Consider the following 15,561-nt stretch of genomic DNA (forward strand, 5'->3'; position numbering starts at 1 on the left):
AACGTCGGCATTAATTCCGGCTCAACTGAAAGTCTCGGTATTCCTATTTAGCGTGTGATGTAATACGTGGCATTGTTTTACACCCATATAATACACGCGCACTGTTTTTTCGGGGCTTATCATCCGTTGTTTTATGCTAAAACAACGGGCAAAGCTGAGCGTCGTATGGTCGTGCATCAATCTCCGAGGTAATAATGCTGACGGATTGTGTCGAGCTTTCTTTGATAGAACCAGCATTTCTTTGATTATACAAAAATCCGGAATGCATGTGTACTGATGGACTTCTGCCGTCATCCAATGTTTCTGGCTTAATCCATCAAAACGCCAAGAGTCTATATCATAGATCAGACATTGCTCGGAGAGAAACCAGGAGAATGTAGATATAGTTGGGTAGATATTTCGGCAACATGCTTTTATCGAAACAATAGCAAAAGTGAATTCAAAATTGCCTACCGATGATCGTACTCGATTTTTAGGCACGCCTGAACGCCTGAGAAACGCCAAAAACAAAAAAGGGAATATCCCTTTCGGTGACTATTTCTTGGCAACACACGCTCAGGCTGGAAATGGAAGGAAGTATAGACGCTACGCCCCTTTTAGAGCTCAAAGTCATCTACAGAGCACAGGACCATCCAGACAGGAAAATAGATGAATCTATTCTTATAAAAAGTCGGCGACCAAATCCTACCATGCAGGGCCGGTTACGCGAAAGTGATATGTACCTTGATATGTGATGTGTGCCAGCTTAAAACCATTGCCACGTCTGATTCCCGACACATGATGTGCAATAACTGTTCATTTGAAATAGCTTGCGTGTATAATTGATGCGCGACATGTGGTGCTTGTTTACTTCAACTCGCTTGCATGTTTGAATGAAGCAAGATGCGCGAGGCCTATTTGCGTTAATTCGTTTGCAATGTACACGTATGTTCGCGCATTCTAATTCTGAGATAGACACTGTATCGTGGTAATGGCTGGCAATCGCTCTTTACTTAATCCCCTGAATGTTGATGTCTTGTAAAAACTGTGGCTTTCTGCTTCAAAAAAAGAAAACATAAATATCGAGTAGGATCATCGGCAGGGAATTTTGAATTCGCTTTCGCTGTTATTTCGATAAAGACATGTTGCCGAACTATCAGTCCAACTATATCTCCGTCCTCCTAGCTTTTTTCCGAGGAGTAAGGCTAATACTTCTGTCTTATCTACGTGAACGATGTTCCTCGCTAATACACTGAACAACTTACAAGAGCCTATCTCCTCAAAATGTGCATTCTTTAGATTGTCTTGGTATTTCAAGTCAGCTCTTTACTCCCCCCAGCCATTACAACACCACAGGCAACAAGCAACTGAGCACAAAAGGAACGCGCTATATGCACTGTGGTGAACAACGAACAACACGACAGAAACTGGTTCTCGAGGTGTTTTGACAAGCTATAGCCTTCGCGTGTCATTCAACCGCTTGGGCATCCGCCTCGCGTCCGTGGGGCACATCGTGGGCTGGCTTTGAACGTCACAGTACGACAGCGCTATTAATAAGATGAGATGAAGTAAACACCACGATATACCGAAGGGTTCATAAGGTCAGCAGCACCCCACCATTAACGTCACTGCGGTCAGTTCTGGGGCGCCGACATGCTGTCTAAATCACAGGAAATCCCAGTGCACTCGTTCAGATCCCAACACCGCAACAACATCCGGGAGGCTTCGTCGGAATCGGCCAGGCCCGTCATGTGTGGGCAGGCAGTGCACGGCTTCACGAGCATTTAGGGTACGGGCAGCAGTCCGGGTACGTCAGGTTCAGGCTCTTGTCCGGGGTCACCAGCTTACAAGATGGCCCGGCGCCGACGCTGCCGCACCTGCCGGGCAGAAGCGTGCCGTGGAGTAATAGCTATGTGTTGTCTTGGTCGTTTTAGATGAAGGTTCGACCTGTGATGCCTCGGCAACGAATGACATCGCATCAGCGTTGACGATTGTGCCCATCGAATGCTAGAGTGTCCGAAGTCAGGGTTAAAAAGCGACCACCTAAAGTGATTCGCACCCATCTTGCCAACGGTCGGTGAATCGGAGGCAAGCACGCAGACCAGCCGAGCCACACACAAACACCGATCCCAAATGTTTGACGTGCCAGCTTTGTGATATGTTTTGGGGGTGACCATGGAACAGCGGCCACCTAACGATTGTGGAGAGGAAAATAATGCCCTTTATAAGCAGTCCAGCGATTTTGTCGGCACATTTTGTGCGTGGGTCTTAGCGTTTGTGGAAGCTGTCATAGCCTTTCTCCCATCACGTCACAGAGACATTACTCATGCTCACACGGCGTCAATAAGCACAAGCACTGTAATCCGCCATCCCATACCTCGGGCCGTGAAATATGAAAGTGGGGTATCCGCCGAACTGGTGTCGTCTATCGCTGAGGCTGAAACCACGCATGCGTGCATTCCAACACCCCGTGGCTTTCGCGATGGTGTCGGTCAAGTCAAATCGCAATCGCAGCCCTACGTACCCATGGCGTCTGATAAGAGTGGCTCCTTGGCAGAAGCCTTTCTCGCAGACATCGTCTTCAGGCCATGACGAACCGCTTGCAAAGAACTGGTTCTTTGTGGAAACCCAGCACTCGTTCTCATGACCTGCAACATATACAGACGATGTGGAAGCAGCATATATGCACTGCGAGGAGTGACACTTAAATATCAGCATTTTCTTCTTCCAATCCTTTTCAAATAAATGCTCATAGCAGGTCACATAAGAAATGCAACGTTGTGATCCAAGCTTAAGGGAAGCGATCAAATCTCAGCGCAAAAATGATGGTGTAAAAGCAGCCAGGCTTTGTTCTCACAGTATGCTTATCTGATTGCCCTGAAATCTTCACCATTCGGTACAGCACAGCTGATTTTCCACTGCAGATACAAAATAATGTACACAGGATCAGGATCAGGCACTACAGGTACCCTGAGATACTACCTTAGGCGACACAACGATTGAATGACCAAATTCCATTAACCCAGGATGAGGTATGAAGGTCAGACCAAGGTCAAAACCAACCTGCTTTATTGCCCTAGGGTTTGCTGCATAGGGTTGTTTCTGGTATTTATTTTGAATTTATTGTTAACAAAGCCGCATTATACATCTTCCATAAACTTCTTTAAGGTCATAATAGGTAACGGACCTAAAATGACCCACTTCAAAATTTTGTATTTAAGAACATACTGCCTGGCATGATCTTTGTCGCCTACTCAGATGTAAAACTCAAAGGAGTATTGTATGATTTTGGTCACCATAGCCTTCAGCAGGTCAAACAAGGTCACTGGCCTTAAATGAGCATCTGACGTTTTGCTTAGAACAGGTATCTAGGTTCTGGGGACACTTTGGAGACCAATTTGGGGTTTGATCTTGTTTGACCTTATTTGACCCGAAGGTCATAACCTAGGAGCTCCAAACTTTGACTAAGTGAGCTAGCGTGCGGCCAATACACGCTGTGAAGTTGGTGTCTCTACCTCTCTTAGTGAACTGACCCCCACCTGACCGAATGCTATCCAACCGGCTACCCGGGCGCGTGTCAGCGGCATTGCATTTGAACAAGCATTTTCTTGTCAATTTTCAGTGAATACCCAAACTTTAAAGCAACATTTTAAAACTTTTAAAAGACTTTTCAATGGATTGATCTATCGCGCAAACGGTCAATGTTGACATTTTGTTTGCATGACCTCGGCAATCGTCACCACTGGAAGTTACAATGTTTAATATACACGAAAATGATGACCTTTCACCCGACTTGGCGTCATCTATTATGCACGCATATTGGGGCCTGAGCTAAAGCACATCGAAGGGTAGAGGTTCTGCGCAGATCAGTGTGGTAGATTCTGAGATATGAGTTGCAGACCTTTGAGAGTGAAAATTTTTCGTTGCGTGTTGAACATGTTTGACCCGGGCTCAACTGCAGGGCCTTCTCCTTGGGTCGGCTGCTCTTGGACTGAGCCCGCTCTGCCGAGAGGATGGCATCCACACAATGAGTTCAGATTTTACGGCGGCGTGGAGAGAGCTGACGGCGGCGTCGCCCGGGATGCAGGGTGCGGTCCCAGCGACACGTGACTACCAGCATCCCAGGGACGCTGGAGCTGCTGCGGAAGGGGAATACAACCTGGGACGACTACCTTAGATCACGTGCAGGAAACTGCTCGAGACGCAAGGACGTCAGGAACGGTGTCAAGAACCGTGTCATCCTCGACAATCTCCATTAAAACTCTCGGCAACTTGGGCAGAAAGGCCGCCTCGGCTTCAGCAGGCCCCGAAGCACCCTTACTAATCCTCCAGCGGAAGGAGCCACTACGGTGATGCACCTGACAGTTAGACTCTGATAAGACCCTGATCCTGATAGACCTGATCTTGATATATCTGGTGATGGTGATGCCACAGAGATCTGGCCGGAGTCGGCCGACAATCTGACACCCCGTCGGCCACGCACGCTATTGCGCTCATTCGTCTTATGCGACTGTGTGACTTGGATTTTGTACTTAAAACACAAAGTGCTCTCTCCTTGGTGCTGCATCTGACGAGATTGTCCAGGAATCCTTCAACATGGAGTTCTGGCAGCAAAGGCAGGAGAAAGTGAAGCAATGCTCATATCGTCTTTTCTGAATGATTTTGTCCGTTGTACAGCACATTTGATGTTAAACAATGTCCAACGGACAATGGACAACGGTTCCGTAATCGCTGCGACCTTGCTTACACCAAGTGAAACATTAACATGCGTGTTGACGTCACGTGAGGACACGCGTGAAAATACGATATGAATGCAACTATTAGCCCCTTCCGAGAAAATAGCAATGGTGAACATGTAGAGAACATAATAATGGGCATGTATTGCAATCACCAGCAACACATGATGACTTAAGATTAAGTATTTTTTTATTGGAAGATCCTAATTTTATAAACTTTGTTATACTAACATCTCCCAAAATCTTATCCTCAAGGCTGTTAGCAAAGTATGCATGTGCAGTACCCGTGCAATCTACATTGACAAGATATGGGGATGGGGGCTGTTCTGCGACGCATGGAATTACCTGTGAATAACACCACGGGTCAGGTGCTGCCTGCGCAGAATTAAAGCTTTCTGAGCTCCGGGTGCTTCCGTGCCGCCCAAGTTACCGTCTTCAAAGACGCTGGCCACACCAGCAGCAATCGCACAGAACTGAAGTTACCGAACGTCCGCCAACATTGCACAGAACACCCACATGCTGGAAGAAGGCACGACGCGTCCCTTGCGTTCCAAACGCCCCGCTGTTCTCACCTGGCCTGACCGCCACCCGCTCCATGGTGACGTAGCCCAAGCCGAGCGAGGCACCGGACAGCAGGGTGAAGATGAGCAGCGGTGAAACTCCCATGGTGAGTGCTCGGCCGGACCGTTCCAGATACAACGATGCGGTCGGGGCAGGGATGTCTGCTCAAGGAGAGCGCCTACCGCGGTCGTGACGTCACGTGACCTTTTGTTAGTGTTCGCATCCGCCGCCAGAGGCGCGAACGTTGGGAACCCAGAGACGGGTTGGTGTTCAAGTACAGATGCAGAGCGCTGGCAAAGCGGCTGTGATCCCCCCTCCTCCCGCCTCGCTCCTTGGGCGCGTGGCTTGGTAGCAGTATTCCGGCAATGGGAGAGTGGGAAAAGTCGCATCAGTGTTTACGCCGAGCTCGCTCCTGATATAACCACCCAAAATGGGATAAAGTTTCTTATAACTACACACAGCTATGTTATTAATCTTCCGCTTCATATGCAACAGTTAAATTTATTGAGTGCACGTATTCGTTTCTTTTTTGTAACTTGCTTCTGAATGAACCGCTTTTAACAGGCGCCCGGGTGACCGCCTAGATACCCTTCGCTCGGGTGGGGGTCAAATTGACCCCCCGAAAGCTCGAGAACTATGAGAGCTAGAGACACCAAATTTCCAGGGTATGTTGATCTGTACGTGAACCCACTTAGGTCAACTTTTGAGGTTCCTAGGTCATGACCTTCATGTCAAATAAGGTCATGCAAAGTCAAATTCCAGGTTGGTCTCCAAAGTGCCCCCGGAACCTAGATACCTGTTTCTAAGCAAAAGGTCAAATGCTCATATAAGGCCAGTGACTTTGTTTGAACTTTTGAGGGTCATGGTGACCGAAACCATACGAGACTGCTCTGAGTGTTACATTTGAATAAGCGACAAACTTTACGCTAGGCAATATGCTCCTAAAAACTAACTGTTGACCTGGGCCATTTCAGGTCAATGGCCTATTTTGACCTCTAAGAAGTCTATGGAAGACGTAAAATGCGGTTTTTGCTGTCAATAAATTCGAAATAAACATAAAACTATCCATTGCAGCAAACCCTGGAGTAATAATACGGGTTGGTTTTGACCTTTGTCTGACCTTCATACCTGACCTTAGGTCAATGCAATTTGCTCATTTAGTTGTGTTGTCTACGAAAGCATTTCAGATATGTATGGCCGGCCGCGTCTAACACTCCGTTGTTGCATCTGCATTGCATCACAGGGAATGTTGACTCGTACGTGGACTCACTTAGTCCACGTACGAGTTCGAGTCCTAGGTCATGACCGTCCATGACGGTCCAAGTTCGAGGTTCCTAGGTCATGACCGTCGGATAAAATAAGGTCAAGCAAGGTCAAATTCCAGGCTGGTCTCCAAAGTGCCTCCGGAACCTAGATATCTGTTCCTAAGCAAAAGGTAAAATGCTCACTTAAGGCCAGTGACCTCGTTTGAGCTTTTGTGAGTCATTGTGACCAAAATCATACGAGACTGCTCTGATTTTTTGCATTTGAATAAGCGTCAAACTTGACGCTAGGCAGTATGCTCCTTAAAACCAACTGTTGACCTGGGTCATTTTATGTCAATGGCCTGTTCTGACCTCTAAGAAGTCTATGGACGATGTAGAACGCTTTTTCTGCTGTCAATAAATTCGAAATGAACATCAAAGACTTTCCATTACAGCAAGCCCTGGAGTAATAAAACAGGTTGGTTTTGACCTTGGTATGACCTTCATACCTGTCCTTAGGTCAATACAATTTGCTCATTCAATTGTTGTGTTGTCTACGAAAGCATTTCAGAGATGTATGGCCGCGTCTAACATTCCGTTGGTGCATCAAATTGAACGATTCACCAAAAATTGACTTCGCTGAAACTATGGCCTAACTTTGACCTGCCATAGGTCAGCCACCTTACAAGGTAGATCTAATTTTTTCATCAAACCTCTTGCTATTCAGTTATCTGCAGCTATAAAAAAATTGGCGCAGCGACACCGCGCTGTTCGGAAACCATTCTGGAAAAACCTTCGGGGGGTCAATTTGACCCCCATCCGAGCGCGTGTTAAAAGGTTCAGCTTGCCTTACTTGGGGTGAATTTTCCACATGGTGGGGACGTTGTGCTTATGTTTTACTTCACAGAGTATGTTGTATCATGCATCGCAAGCAAGGTGAGTGCGCTACGCCATGCAGATCCAGGGCTGGCGCCATGGATTTTCGGTTGGCATCGCAGCTTTTCCAGAAGAGGGTCCTTGGTAAAAAGGGTACAAAACCTTACACGACAGCATCGTTCGATACTGTCTAAGTATATCAAATGACCACAGTAGTCGGCGCGCCCTAAAACTACGATCAAGAACAACAAGAATAATGAGCATGGTTTACCAGATGCACTCAGAATAGATGTTTACATGCATTACGGTGTTTGGTGAAAGCAGTGGTTGCCAAGTCCAGGGAGCACAGTTAACGATGGCGCCCCAAATTAGATGCTGCCGTCGTGACATTACCAGCGCATTGTTTTCCCGTTCGAATGCCAAGGATGAATGCTGGAGGTAAGCAGATTATTTGCTGTATTTATCTAGAGGTGATTATCCTTTTTCGTCTTGGTTAATCGTGAGAACCAACTGTATTAGGAAGAGATGGACAAATCCCAGACCGGAAATTGCACTGTTTTCGCCGCAGCTGTAGAATAGTCTGTGTTAGTTGATACAAGCCTGACCCCCTCCCAGTGATTCCATCGTGAGGAGGCTGCGCGGTGGTGAACCCTCAGCCGTGCTGGAAGGCCCGTCAGGAACGCACCGATTTCAGTGGTGCGGAGCGTGTCAGAGGCCGGGCTCGACTGCTGCGAGCCAGGCAGATCTCGGCTGTGACGTGTTCAGAAACTCTCGCCGGTAAGGCGGCCGGCAGCTGGTAACTCCATCCCTCTGCCGCTGTGTAAGGCTGTCGCGCTGCGGACAGCGCGACGGTACTCCTGTCCCCTCCCCCCCCCCCCCTTCCAGGATAGAGACAGGCAAACGGACGGAGGCAGATGTTAGAAGCTGTGTGTGTGGATGGGGTTCGAATACACTGCAGGACAACAGCGCGGAAGCGGACATGAAAGGAGAAGCATGTAGTCGGATAGCTGAGCTGTTGAAAGAGACGCTTTTTGTAGCAATAGTATTCGCAACAGCAAGAATCGCGAGTTCTGATTTGAACATGGGTCTTTCTCCGTAGCTCGATATCTAGTACGCGCTAGTAATGAGTGAGATGGGTTATTTTCTAAGCTACGGAACATAAGAGGGCGTTTGTTATCTGAGTGCGTCTTGTGTTGACTTGATAATACAGCGTCGAGCAAAGTTGAGTATGGTGTGACAATTTCGCGTGCTGCCGCGAAATGATGGGCACAGGGCCTGGCGGACATGCCTTGATGGAGCTAGAATAAGTCATCAACCACATCAAACACTCTATTCATCAGCATGTTATTCGATACAATCAGTTCGGAAGCATGAGCCTTCCGGATTAAATGTTTGCTGGCTGTCATCATTTTTCGTTTTCAAAGCAACACTGAACAACGCGACAGAAACTGGTGCTCGATGTGTTCTGATCAGCTATAACCTTCGCGTGTCATTCAACCGCACGGGCATCAGCCTCGCGTCCGTGGGGCACATCGTAGGCTGACTTTGGACGTCACAGTACGGCAGTGCTCGGAATAAGACAAAATGAAGTAAGGCCACGACAGACCGAAAGGTGCACGCAGCACGCCACCATCCACGTCACTACGGTCAGTTCTGGGGCGCCGACACGCTGTCTAAACCCCCGAAAACCACACCGCACCCGTTCAGATCTCAACACCGAACAACATCTGGGAGGCGTCGTCGGGATCGGTCAGGCCCGTCGTGTGTGGGCAGGCAGCGCACGGCTTCACGGACACTTGACATACGGGCAGCAGTGTGGGTGCTTCAGTTTGCGGCTCTTGGGCGGAGTCACCACGCGACAGCCCTTTACGTAGACGATGAGGCCGCATCTGCGAAACACAAGTGTGTCGATTGTCCTGATCGCCGGTAGCTGATGGTCTTGCCTGTGAGGGCCGCAGATTGAACCAGACCGTGCGAGCTTCTCCAGTCGTGCCCTTCTAAAAGTGTATGATTTAATTGCGTCGGCGACCGTTCAAGCCCCCCCCCCCCCCGTCTTTTTAGTACTTACCTGACCGTAAGCGCTTGCGGTCTTTTGCTATTTTTATATTTGAGGGCTGCCAAATAACAGTTTGTAAGTACGTGACAGATGTCAAGGCTAGCTCATGTAGTCGGCAGGCGGTGCCACGATGATTTCCACCATCTCGTTCCCGAACTCGGGCATGCATTTTGATCCTGTCGCTGTCATCCCACGCCCATGTTCCGGCAACAGCAAAAACAAAAAAGCAAGCAGAAGCTGAAACCTCGGTGGGATGAGTTTCATTTCTAGTCATGTTTTCTGTTGTGAAATTTTTAAACCACACACATCTACGTCTCGACAACCTGTGGGGTTCGCAATAATGTCGGCAGGGCCAAAATGCGCACGCGTCCCCACGTACCCGATGTGAACAATGATGGTGCCTCCTTCTCTGCAGATGCCTTTCTCGCACTTGTGGTCTTCATACCACGAAGAACCGTTTGCGAAAAACCTCTTCTTTGTGGAAACCCAACACTCATTCTTATGGCCTGCAACATACAGACGATATGAATAACGAGGCATCTGCATACGCTTAGAGCGGGAACTAACATACCAACATAGCTGACAAAAGCAGCTCATGCACGAGAGCTACCGGCCAATTCATTCCAGTCGGACCCTAGTCGTTAATGATCGGTTATGGTTAGAACAATAGCGACCTAAGCTCTTGGCACATAACTTTAAAGCGCAACGAGAGCATCGTGAGTGAAAAAGCTGGCTACTTGGTGCCAATATATATATATATATATATATATATATATATATATATATATATATATATATATATATATATTGCTCCTTGTCGCGAAAACTTCGCCTTTTGGTGCGCCACGACAGATTTGATATTGCAGTTCCAAAAATACTGATCATACGTTAGGCCAAACGTCACTGACTTCGCCAAATTCCCAAAGGCCCATTGCGTTACACTTATATAGCAGCACCTATTACACAATTAAAGTTCACACAATCTACTGCATTTCTGAAAATATTAAACCCAGTCCCGATAGTTAAATAGATGGCTACCAATTGAACCCAGATCAGATGCCGCTAATCTCGTCGATATTTAAAACGTTGAGACGTCGGGTAAAGCACGTTAGTTCTGCCCCAGTATTGATAGTACATGTAGAGCGATAATGTTTTTGCGTATGTAAAGCAACGAGGCGATGACTACAAAGCATTGCTTTCATTCTTCGTTTTCAGTTGGAACGGCTATGCTATGGAAAATTAAAAAAAAACGAAACTAAAAAACGAAAGACCATTTTCAACTGTCGCCTGCCATAATGTGACCAGGAACCCACAACAGCAGCTCACCAACGACAGAATCATATGTTAGCGACACAAAAACGGAATATTAACAAACCGCCGCACTGCCAGCCCAGAAACAAAGGGAGAAAATACAAAACTGAGCAGAAAAGCTGCCTCCGTTGTTAATTGATTTGGTTGTCGGGCGCACCGACCGCAGTGGCCGTTTCGTGTCCAAAGCTGGCTCCTTCACATGATAGATAAAGCAATATTCATTAAGACAGAGCAGAAAGTATTAACAGCTAAAGGTAGCATTTGACTCTCTTTTAACCGATTCCCAGTGCCAAAATGTTATAAGTAGGTTTGTAGTGTTTATTGCGTGCATGCAGGGTTAGATAAAATTTGGTCAAATGCATACGTGGGTCGTGCCGGCATATAGCCTTGTAAGCCCAACCTGGCGAGTGCAAGCTTGCTGTTGGTTGGGCCATTGCGAAACAACGGATAGATCAAGTCAGTTGCACGGGCTAGATGCGTTTTTACTAATGTTCACCCGCGGTATTGATATCTATCTATTTTGTGAACTTTTCGTGAGAAAAAAGTCTCAAGCATTTGCTTATGAAATGGGATCGTATCATCTTTTTCATGATGAGCTAGGAGTTGGGAGTTTGTTTGATGGTGGGAAACTTTCTGCAAAAATATTGCTCCATGGTTCTGGACCCACACAACCAACGGTAAATAGCCTGCAATTTCACGTGAATTTGTTTTCTACATATTGTTGGTGCCGTGTCTCGTGTGGGTTATATTTTTCATTATAAATATGACATTTAAGATGCTGGGGAGTTAGTTTGCCAAGAATCTATGCAATGCAACGAGCATTTGGGGTTCTGCGAGATCACGTACTGCACGAATATCATGTTCCTTGAAGATTGGTTCTGGGCTTTTATTGGCGGATATAGATTGTTATTCACCTTGTACACCACCTTGTCATACTCTATCCAATCATTACATCTTATATTATTTTTACCACCCTTTTCTACAGAATCAGGAACTTATTCAGTTTTTTTGTCACTTATTTAATCATTTGTCATAACTATCACCACAGACCAGACAAGAATAATTCACAAGCGGTCGGGTGGAGGACAATTTGATTCCCCCAGTTTTTCTTAAATAGCTTGCGAACGGCATGGTGTACTGCACCAGACAACTAAGCAACGAAATTTAGGATTACGAACAATGCCATTTACCTTAGGTCAGGTATGAAGATCAGGTCAGGGCAACACTTAATTGATTTTTACTTGAGACCTTTCGTTTTTGGAGGTTTTCGACGCTCACTTTGAATTTCTTGATCACGGAGAAATTAACAAATGTGTTATTTGAACTTCACAAAGCTCGGAACAGACCACTTACTCATCACGACCCCTTATAGCCGTTTGTTTTTAATAACATACCGCGCGGTAGAATCCAGTCTACGTATCTAGTGAATTTGGCGTCTCTACTAGCGCTCCAAGTTTTTCTGATCTTAGCGGGTTGAACTGATCACCCCACATGCGAACAGCGCCGTATTCAGGCGGCTATCCGGGCGCGTGTTAAGGTACGACAGATCTAAATAAGTTCACAGCATTGGTGTAGGTTTCTGTCAAACAATAACTCTTTCTTGCGTTGATGCCAATATTTCTGCTAATAGCACAAGATATGCTGTTGATATGTGTTGTAAATTGGAAGCGTTTGTACATGGTGAGGCACCAAGCTACTTGATCTTTGATCTCATTTTCTCTCCAGTGGTTTGATTATCGATTGTAAGATTTAGGTTCAAGTAAGACAAAGTTGTATTGTGATGCTTTGTGACATAACACCGTTTTTCATTCTCGTGTGAATGCTTTTTTGCACATTGAGAAAAATAAAGTTAACATGAGACAATTTATTAAGGAAATCCGACGGGTCATTAACAATAGTCTACAATTAATTAGTTTGCTTATTTATTTTCTCTGTCTACAGGTCTGCCGTACATTTTTGCTACAATGTCACGTAAACGCCTTAAAAGTTCGATCTTAAGTTTCTTACTTGACAGCATTTTTTTTATTTTGGATAAGTAGAACATCTTTGTTGTCTTCTCCCATGATTGTAAAGTGGTAAGCAGAATTCGAACATGCTAGGTTGCGGAGCTTTTTAATAAAGAAACTGATCAAGGGCATATTTCCCATTTTCGAAGTCCTGTGTGATTGTATGTTGTAGCAGCTGTGTGCTGCCGTGTAAGGCTGCGAGATATTTATGCTGGTTGGTAGGAAATCCATTTAATGTTGCTGTCGTACGCCAGAAGACGTGCCAGAAAGGAGCTTACATAATTGCAGGGAATGACATGTTATGACTGTAGCGGCTAGACCAAGTGATTCCGTTTTTGAAACGCAAGAGATAATCGATTGTAGAGCATATGGTGAGAAATCTCGTGACGATCGAACGGAAAGGTCTTGAGTACTGAATTGCCTGCAGGGAAGAAGCGTTGCGTCCGGAGAAAATAGTGACTTAAACCTTGTCATGGGTCTTCACTTTGGAGCTGGGTGGAATGACCTACACATCAAAAGCCGAAGGTTTTGTGAAAATGGAGGGCATGCGCCATTTTGAGCATGAGTTACCTGCAGACAGTAATCTTGGAGTGTTGCGGAGTTGATGACCTATCATTTGACGTTTAAATCGCTATCGATTTTTGGAATGGCAACATGGGACAAGATACAGCACATCGCAGAGCCAAGGGTTTGTGGCTTTAAAGAAGTAGGTTCTGAAAACCGAGACAACACACGCAAAAAATTGTAACTTACCACGCCAGTACTGGCGCAGGCGGGTCGAGGGGGAAGAAAGCACGTGCCTCTCCTCCATAGGTCCCAAGGCCCCTCGTCCACGACGCTTAAGAGCATATTTCGAGTGTTCTTAATGCCCTCAAATTAAGTCAGGAGTCGCATTAGGACTCACGGGCCGGAACCCTCAAATATCAGCCAGAGAGCCATTTGCGCCGATTGCGGACTGCCTGCAGATTCCTTTGGGCTTCTATGTCGGTTATGCCCCATCGGTACCAAACAGTTCGCTTCGTATCGGCCTGAAGACACATACCGACACAGAGTCACCCGTACCAGACAGCTTGCTTCATGTCGGCCTGAAGACACAGACCGACACAGAGTCACCGGTGCCGGACAGCCGGCTTCGTGTCGGCCTGAGAGCACAAACCGGCAGAGAGTCACCCGCACCGGGCAGCTGGTTTTGTGTCGGTCTGAGGGCACAGACCGGCACATAGAGCAATCATTTGCAAAATCGACTGGTGAAACAAATTACATAAATAAGTGTTGAGCTTCCGTGCTCGCATTGTTAGAACTAAGAACAATGATGGCTGGGGTTGCGATTTCTGTAAAACCGGAAGGTGTTGGCCGCTGCAGATAACACCGGGCAGCAGGCGTCGGACGCCCGATAACGACCGCCGTGAAATGATTCTTTCGAAAGTCCTTCAAAATTTGTTTGTGTGATTATATATTGAACACATCCGGTCCCTATCCGGTTGTTTTTAGAGCGGGAAGGGGTGGGGGCTTCACCATCAGAGGTCCTTAGTCAACCTTGTGCCCACGTCACCAAAGCTCTGGCTGCGCCCCTAGCACGCCAGCCCTGTGGGCTTATGAGATCCGCGAAACGGAATGCGGTATACCAGTTGGAAGCGATGTCGGCTATGCTGCGACGGTATGACAGCATCTGAGTGCGAACATGTGTCAGGAGAAGCCTACGAGGAACTAAACCCAGACGGTCCCACGGCGAGTATGTTCATGCTGCCGGCGTTGTTGCCTTCGTGACACTCTGACCCGACCAAGAGCAATTGCTAGGAAGGCGCCACATGCCCCTTAGGCTCGGGCGCTACCGCTGACCCTCACCTGGTCGGATTGCGACCCGCTCTGTGTAGGAATAGCCCCAGGCGATGGAGGCGGAGGCCAGCAGGGCGACCATCAGCAGCGGCGAGACTACCATGGTGGTCGGCCGTCCCAGGCGCAGTGGGGCCAACTGCGCAGCGAGCCGGGCTAAAGTAGGGCGCTCACCCACGTGGGTGACGTCGTCTGACCTTTGAGTACTACGTAAAACAAAACCGCCGGCAGAGGGTTGTTCGTTTGTTTGGATTAGAGCCTTTTTGACCAGAAATGAACATTTCAGGGCAATGGAATAAGGGAATATGGATATCGGTGGGGCAGGACCACATGCGCTTGGGAGGGAAAGGGGGAGGGGGGAGGGGGAGGCGACTGCCGAGCCTTAGCCCTCGCAGGAACTCCTCGGAGCGTGCGCTGGGTGCCCGGCCGGGGTCCCCCTCCACGGAGCCTCTCGGCCCACTCGTGGCTGATGCATGCAACCTGCCCCGGATAAGCGGGCTGTCACGCGGATTCGGTATAAGGCAAGGGAAAGAGAGAAACAGTCGGATCTGACAGAGGTGCAAGAGATGGGAGAGGATTGACGGGGACGAGCTGGCGTGCGAATAGAGGTGCTGGCAAAGTGTGGTGTCCCTCTCCCTTCTCCCCTTTTTACGGTGAATTCTATCCCACTGTTACATCCATTTGACGCCACCTGATCATTAGCGAGACCGCAGCCACCAGCTGCAGGCCATATCTGTCAAGTGTCAATAGCACCCAAAGTGAGCGAACCCACGGGTAGATGGCTCGTAAAACACACGCGCTAACCAATCGAGATATCGGATGGACTTGCATCTGGGTAGTCTTCCTACAGCTAGGTAGTTATCGTCCTGGCCTCTTCGCCAACTATCCGGTCAATGCTCGGGTACTCGGGTGCGTGCATCTACGCCGAGCCGTACCGCCAGTATGCTGTTAAGAATCAA

General features: G+C 47.5%; 2 protein-coding genes across 2 annotated transcripts; both read right to left on the reverse strand.

Annotated features, from left to right (window-relative positions):
* Positions 1-1,270: 1,270 nt before the first annotated feature.
* On the reverse strand, positions 1,271-5,437 carry LOC119107920 (U-scoloptoxin(16)-Er9a). Its single transcript, XM_037231512.1, has 3 exons — positions 5,288-5,437; positions 2,504-2,627; positions 1,271-1,856 (listed from the first exon to the last, which is right to left on the reverse strand). The coding sequence occupies exons 1-3, from the start codon at positions 5,379-5,381 to the stop codon at positions 1,754-1,756; spliced, it is 321 nt and encodes a 106-aa protein (XP_037087407.1). The 5' UTR covers positions 5,382-5,437; the 3' UTR covers positions 1,271-1,753.
* A 3,273-nt stretch (positions 5,438-8,710) lies between these two features.
* On the reverse strand, positions 8,711-14,732 carry LOC119107487 (U-scoloptoxin(16)-Er9a). The gene is made up of 3 exons (XM_037230938.1): positions 14,615-14,732; positions 9,832-9,958; positions 8,711-9,285 (listed from the first exon to the last, which is right to left on the reverse strand). The coding sequence occupies exons 1-3, from the start codon at positions 14,706-14,708 to the stop codon at positions 9,183-9,185; spliced, it is 324 nt and encodes a 107-aa protein (XP_037086833.1). The 5' UTR covers positions 14,709-14,732; the 3' UTR covers positions 8,711-9,182.
* Between the last annotated feature and the right edge of the window lie 829 nt (positions 14,733-15,561).

Source organism: Pollicipes pollicipes, unplaced genomic scaffold (genome assembly GCF_011947565.3).
Source record: "Pollicipes pollicipes isolate AB1234 unplaced genomic scaffold, Ppol_2.1 Scaffold_6686;HRSCAF=7923_pilon_pilon_pilon, whole genome shotgun sequence".
NCBI classification, from domain to species: domain Eukaryota; kingdom Metazoa; phylum Arthropoda; class Thecostraca; order Pollicipedomorpha; family Pollicipedidae; genus Pollicipes; species Pollicipes pollicipes.

What these genes read in the sequence shown, in the direction of transcription:
- LOC119107920 (XM_037231512.1), bottom strand. Translation starts at nt 5,381, where the DNA reads ATGGGAGTTTCACCGCTGCTCATCTTCACCCTGCTGTCCGGTGCCTCG. An exon ending in GCGGGTGGCGGTCAGGCCAG is followed by an intron (nt 2,628 to 5,287) that starts GTGAGAACAGCG and finishes TATATGTTGCAG; the next exon opens with GTCATGAGAACGAGTGCTGG. An exon ending in ACTCTTATCAGACGCCATGG is followed by an intron (nt 1,857 to 2,503) that starts GTACGTAGGGCT and finishes TCTGCCCGGCAG; the next exon opens with GTGCGGCAGCGTCGGCGCCG.
- LOC119107487 (XM_037230938.1), bottom strand. Translation starts at nt 14,708, where the DNA reads ATGGTAGTCTCGCCGCTGCTGATGGTCGCCCTGCTGGCCTCCGCCTCC. An exon ending in GCGGGTCGCAATCCGACCAG is followed by an intron (nt 9,959 to 14,614) that starts GTGAGGGTCAGC and finishes TGTATGTTGCAG; the next exon opens with GCCATAAGAATGAGTGTTGG. An exon ending in ACCATCATTGTTCACATCGG is followed by an intron (nt 9,286 to 9,831) that starts GTACGTGGGGAC and finishes TGTGTTTCGCAG; the next exon opens with ATGCGGCCTCATCGTCTACG.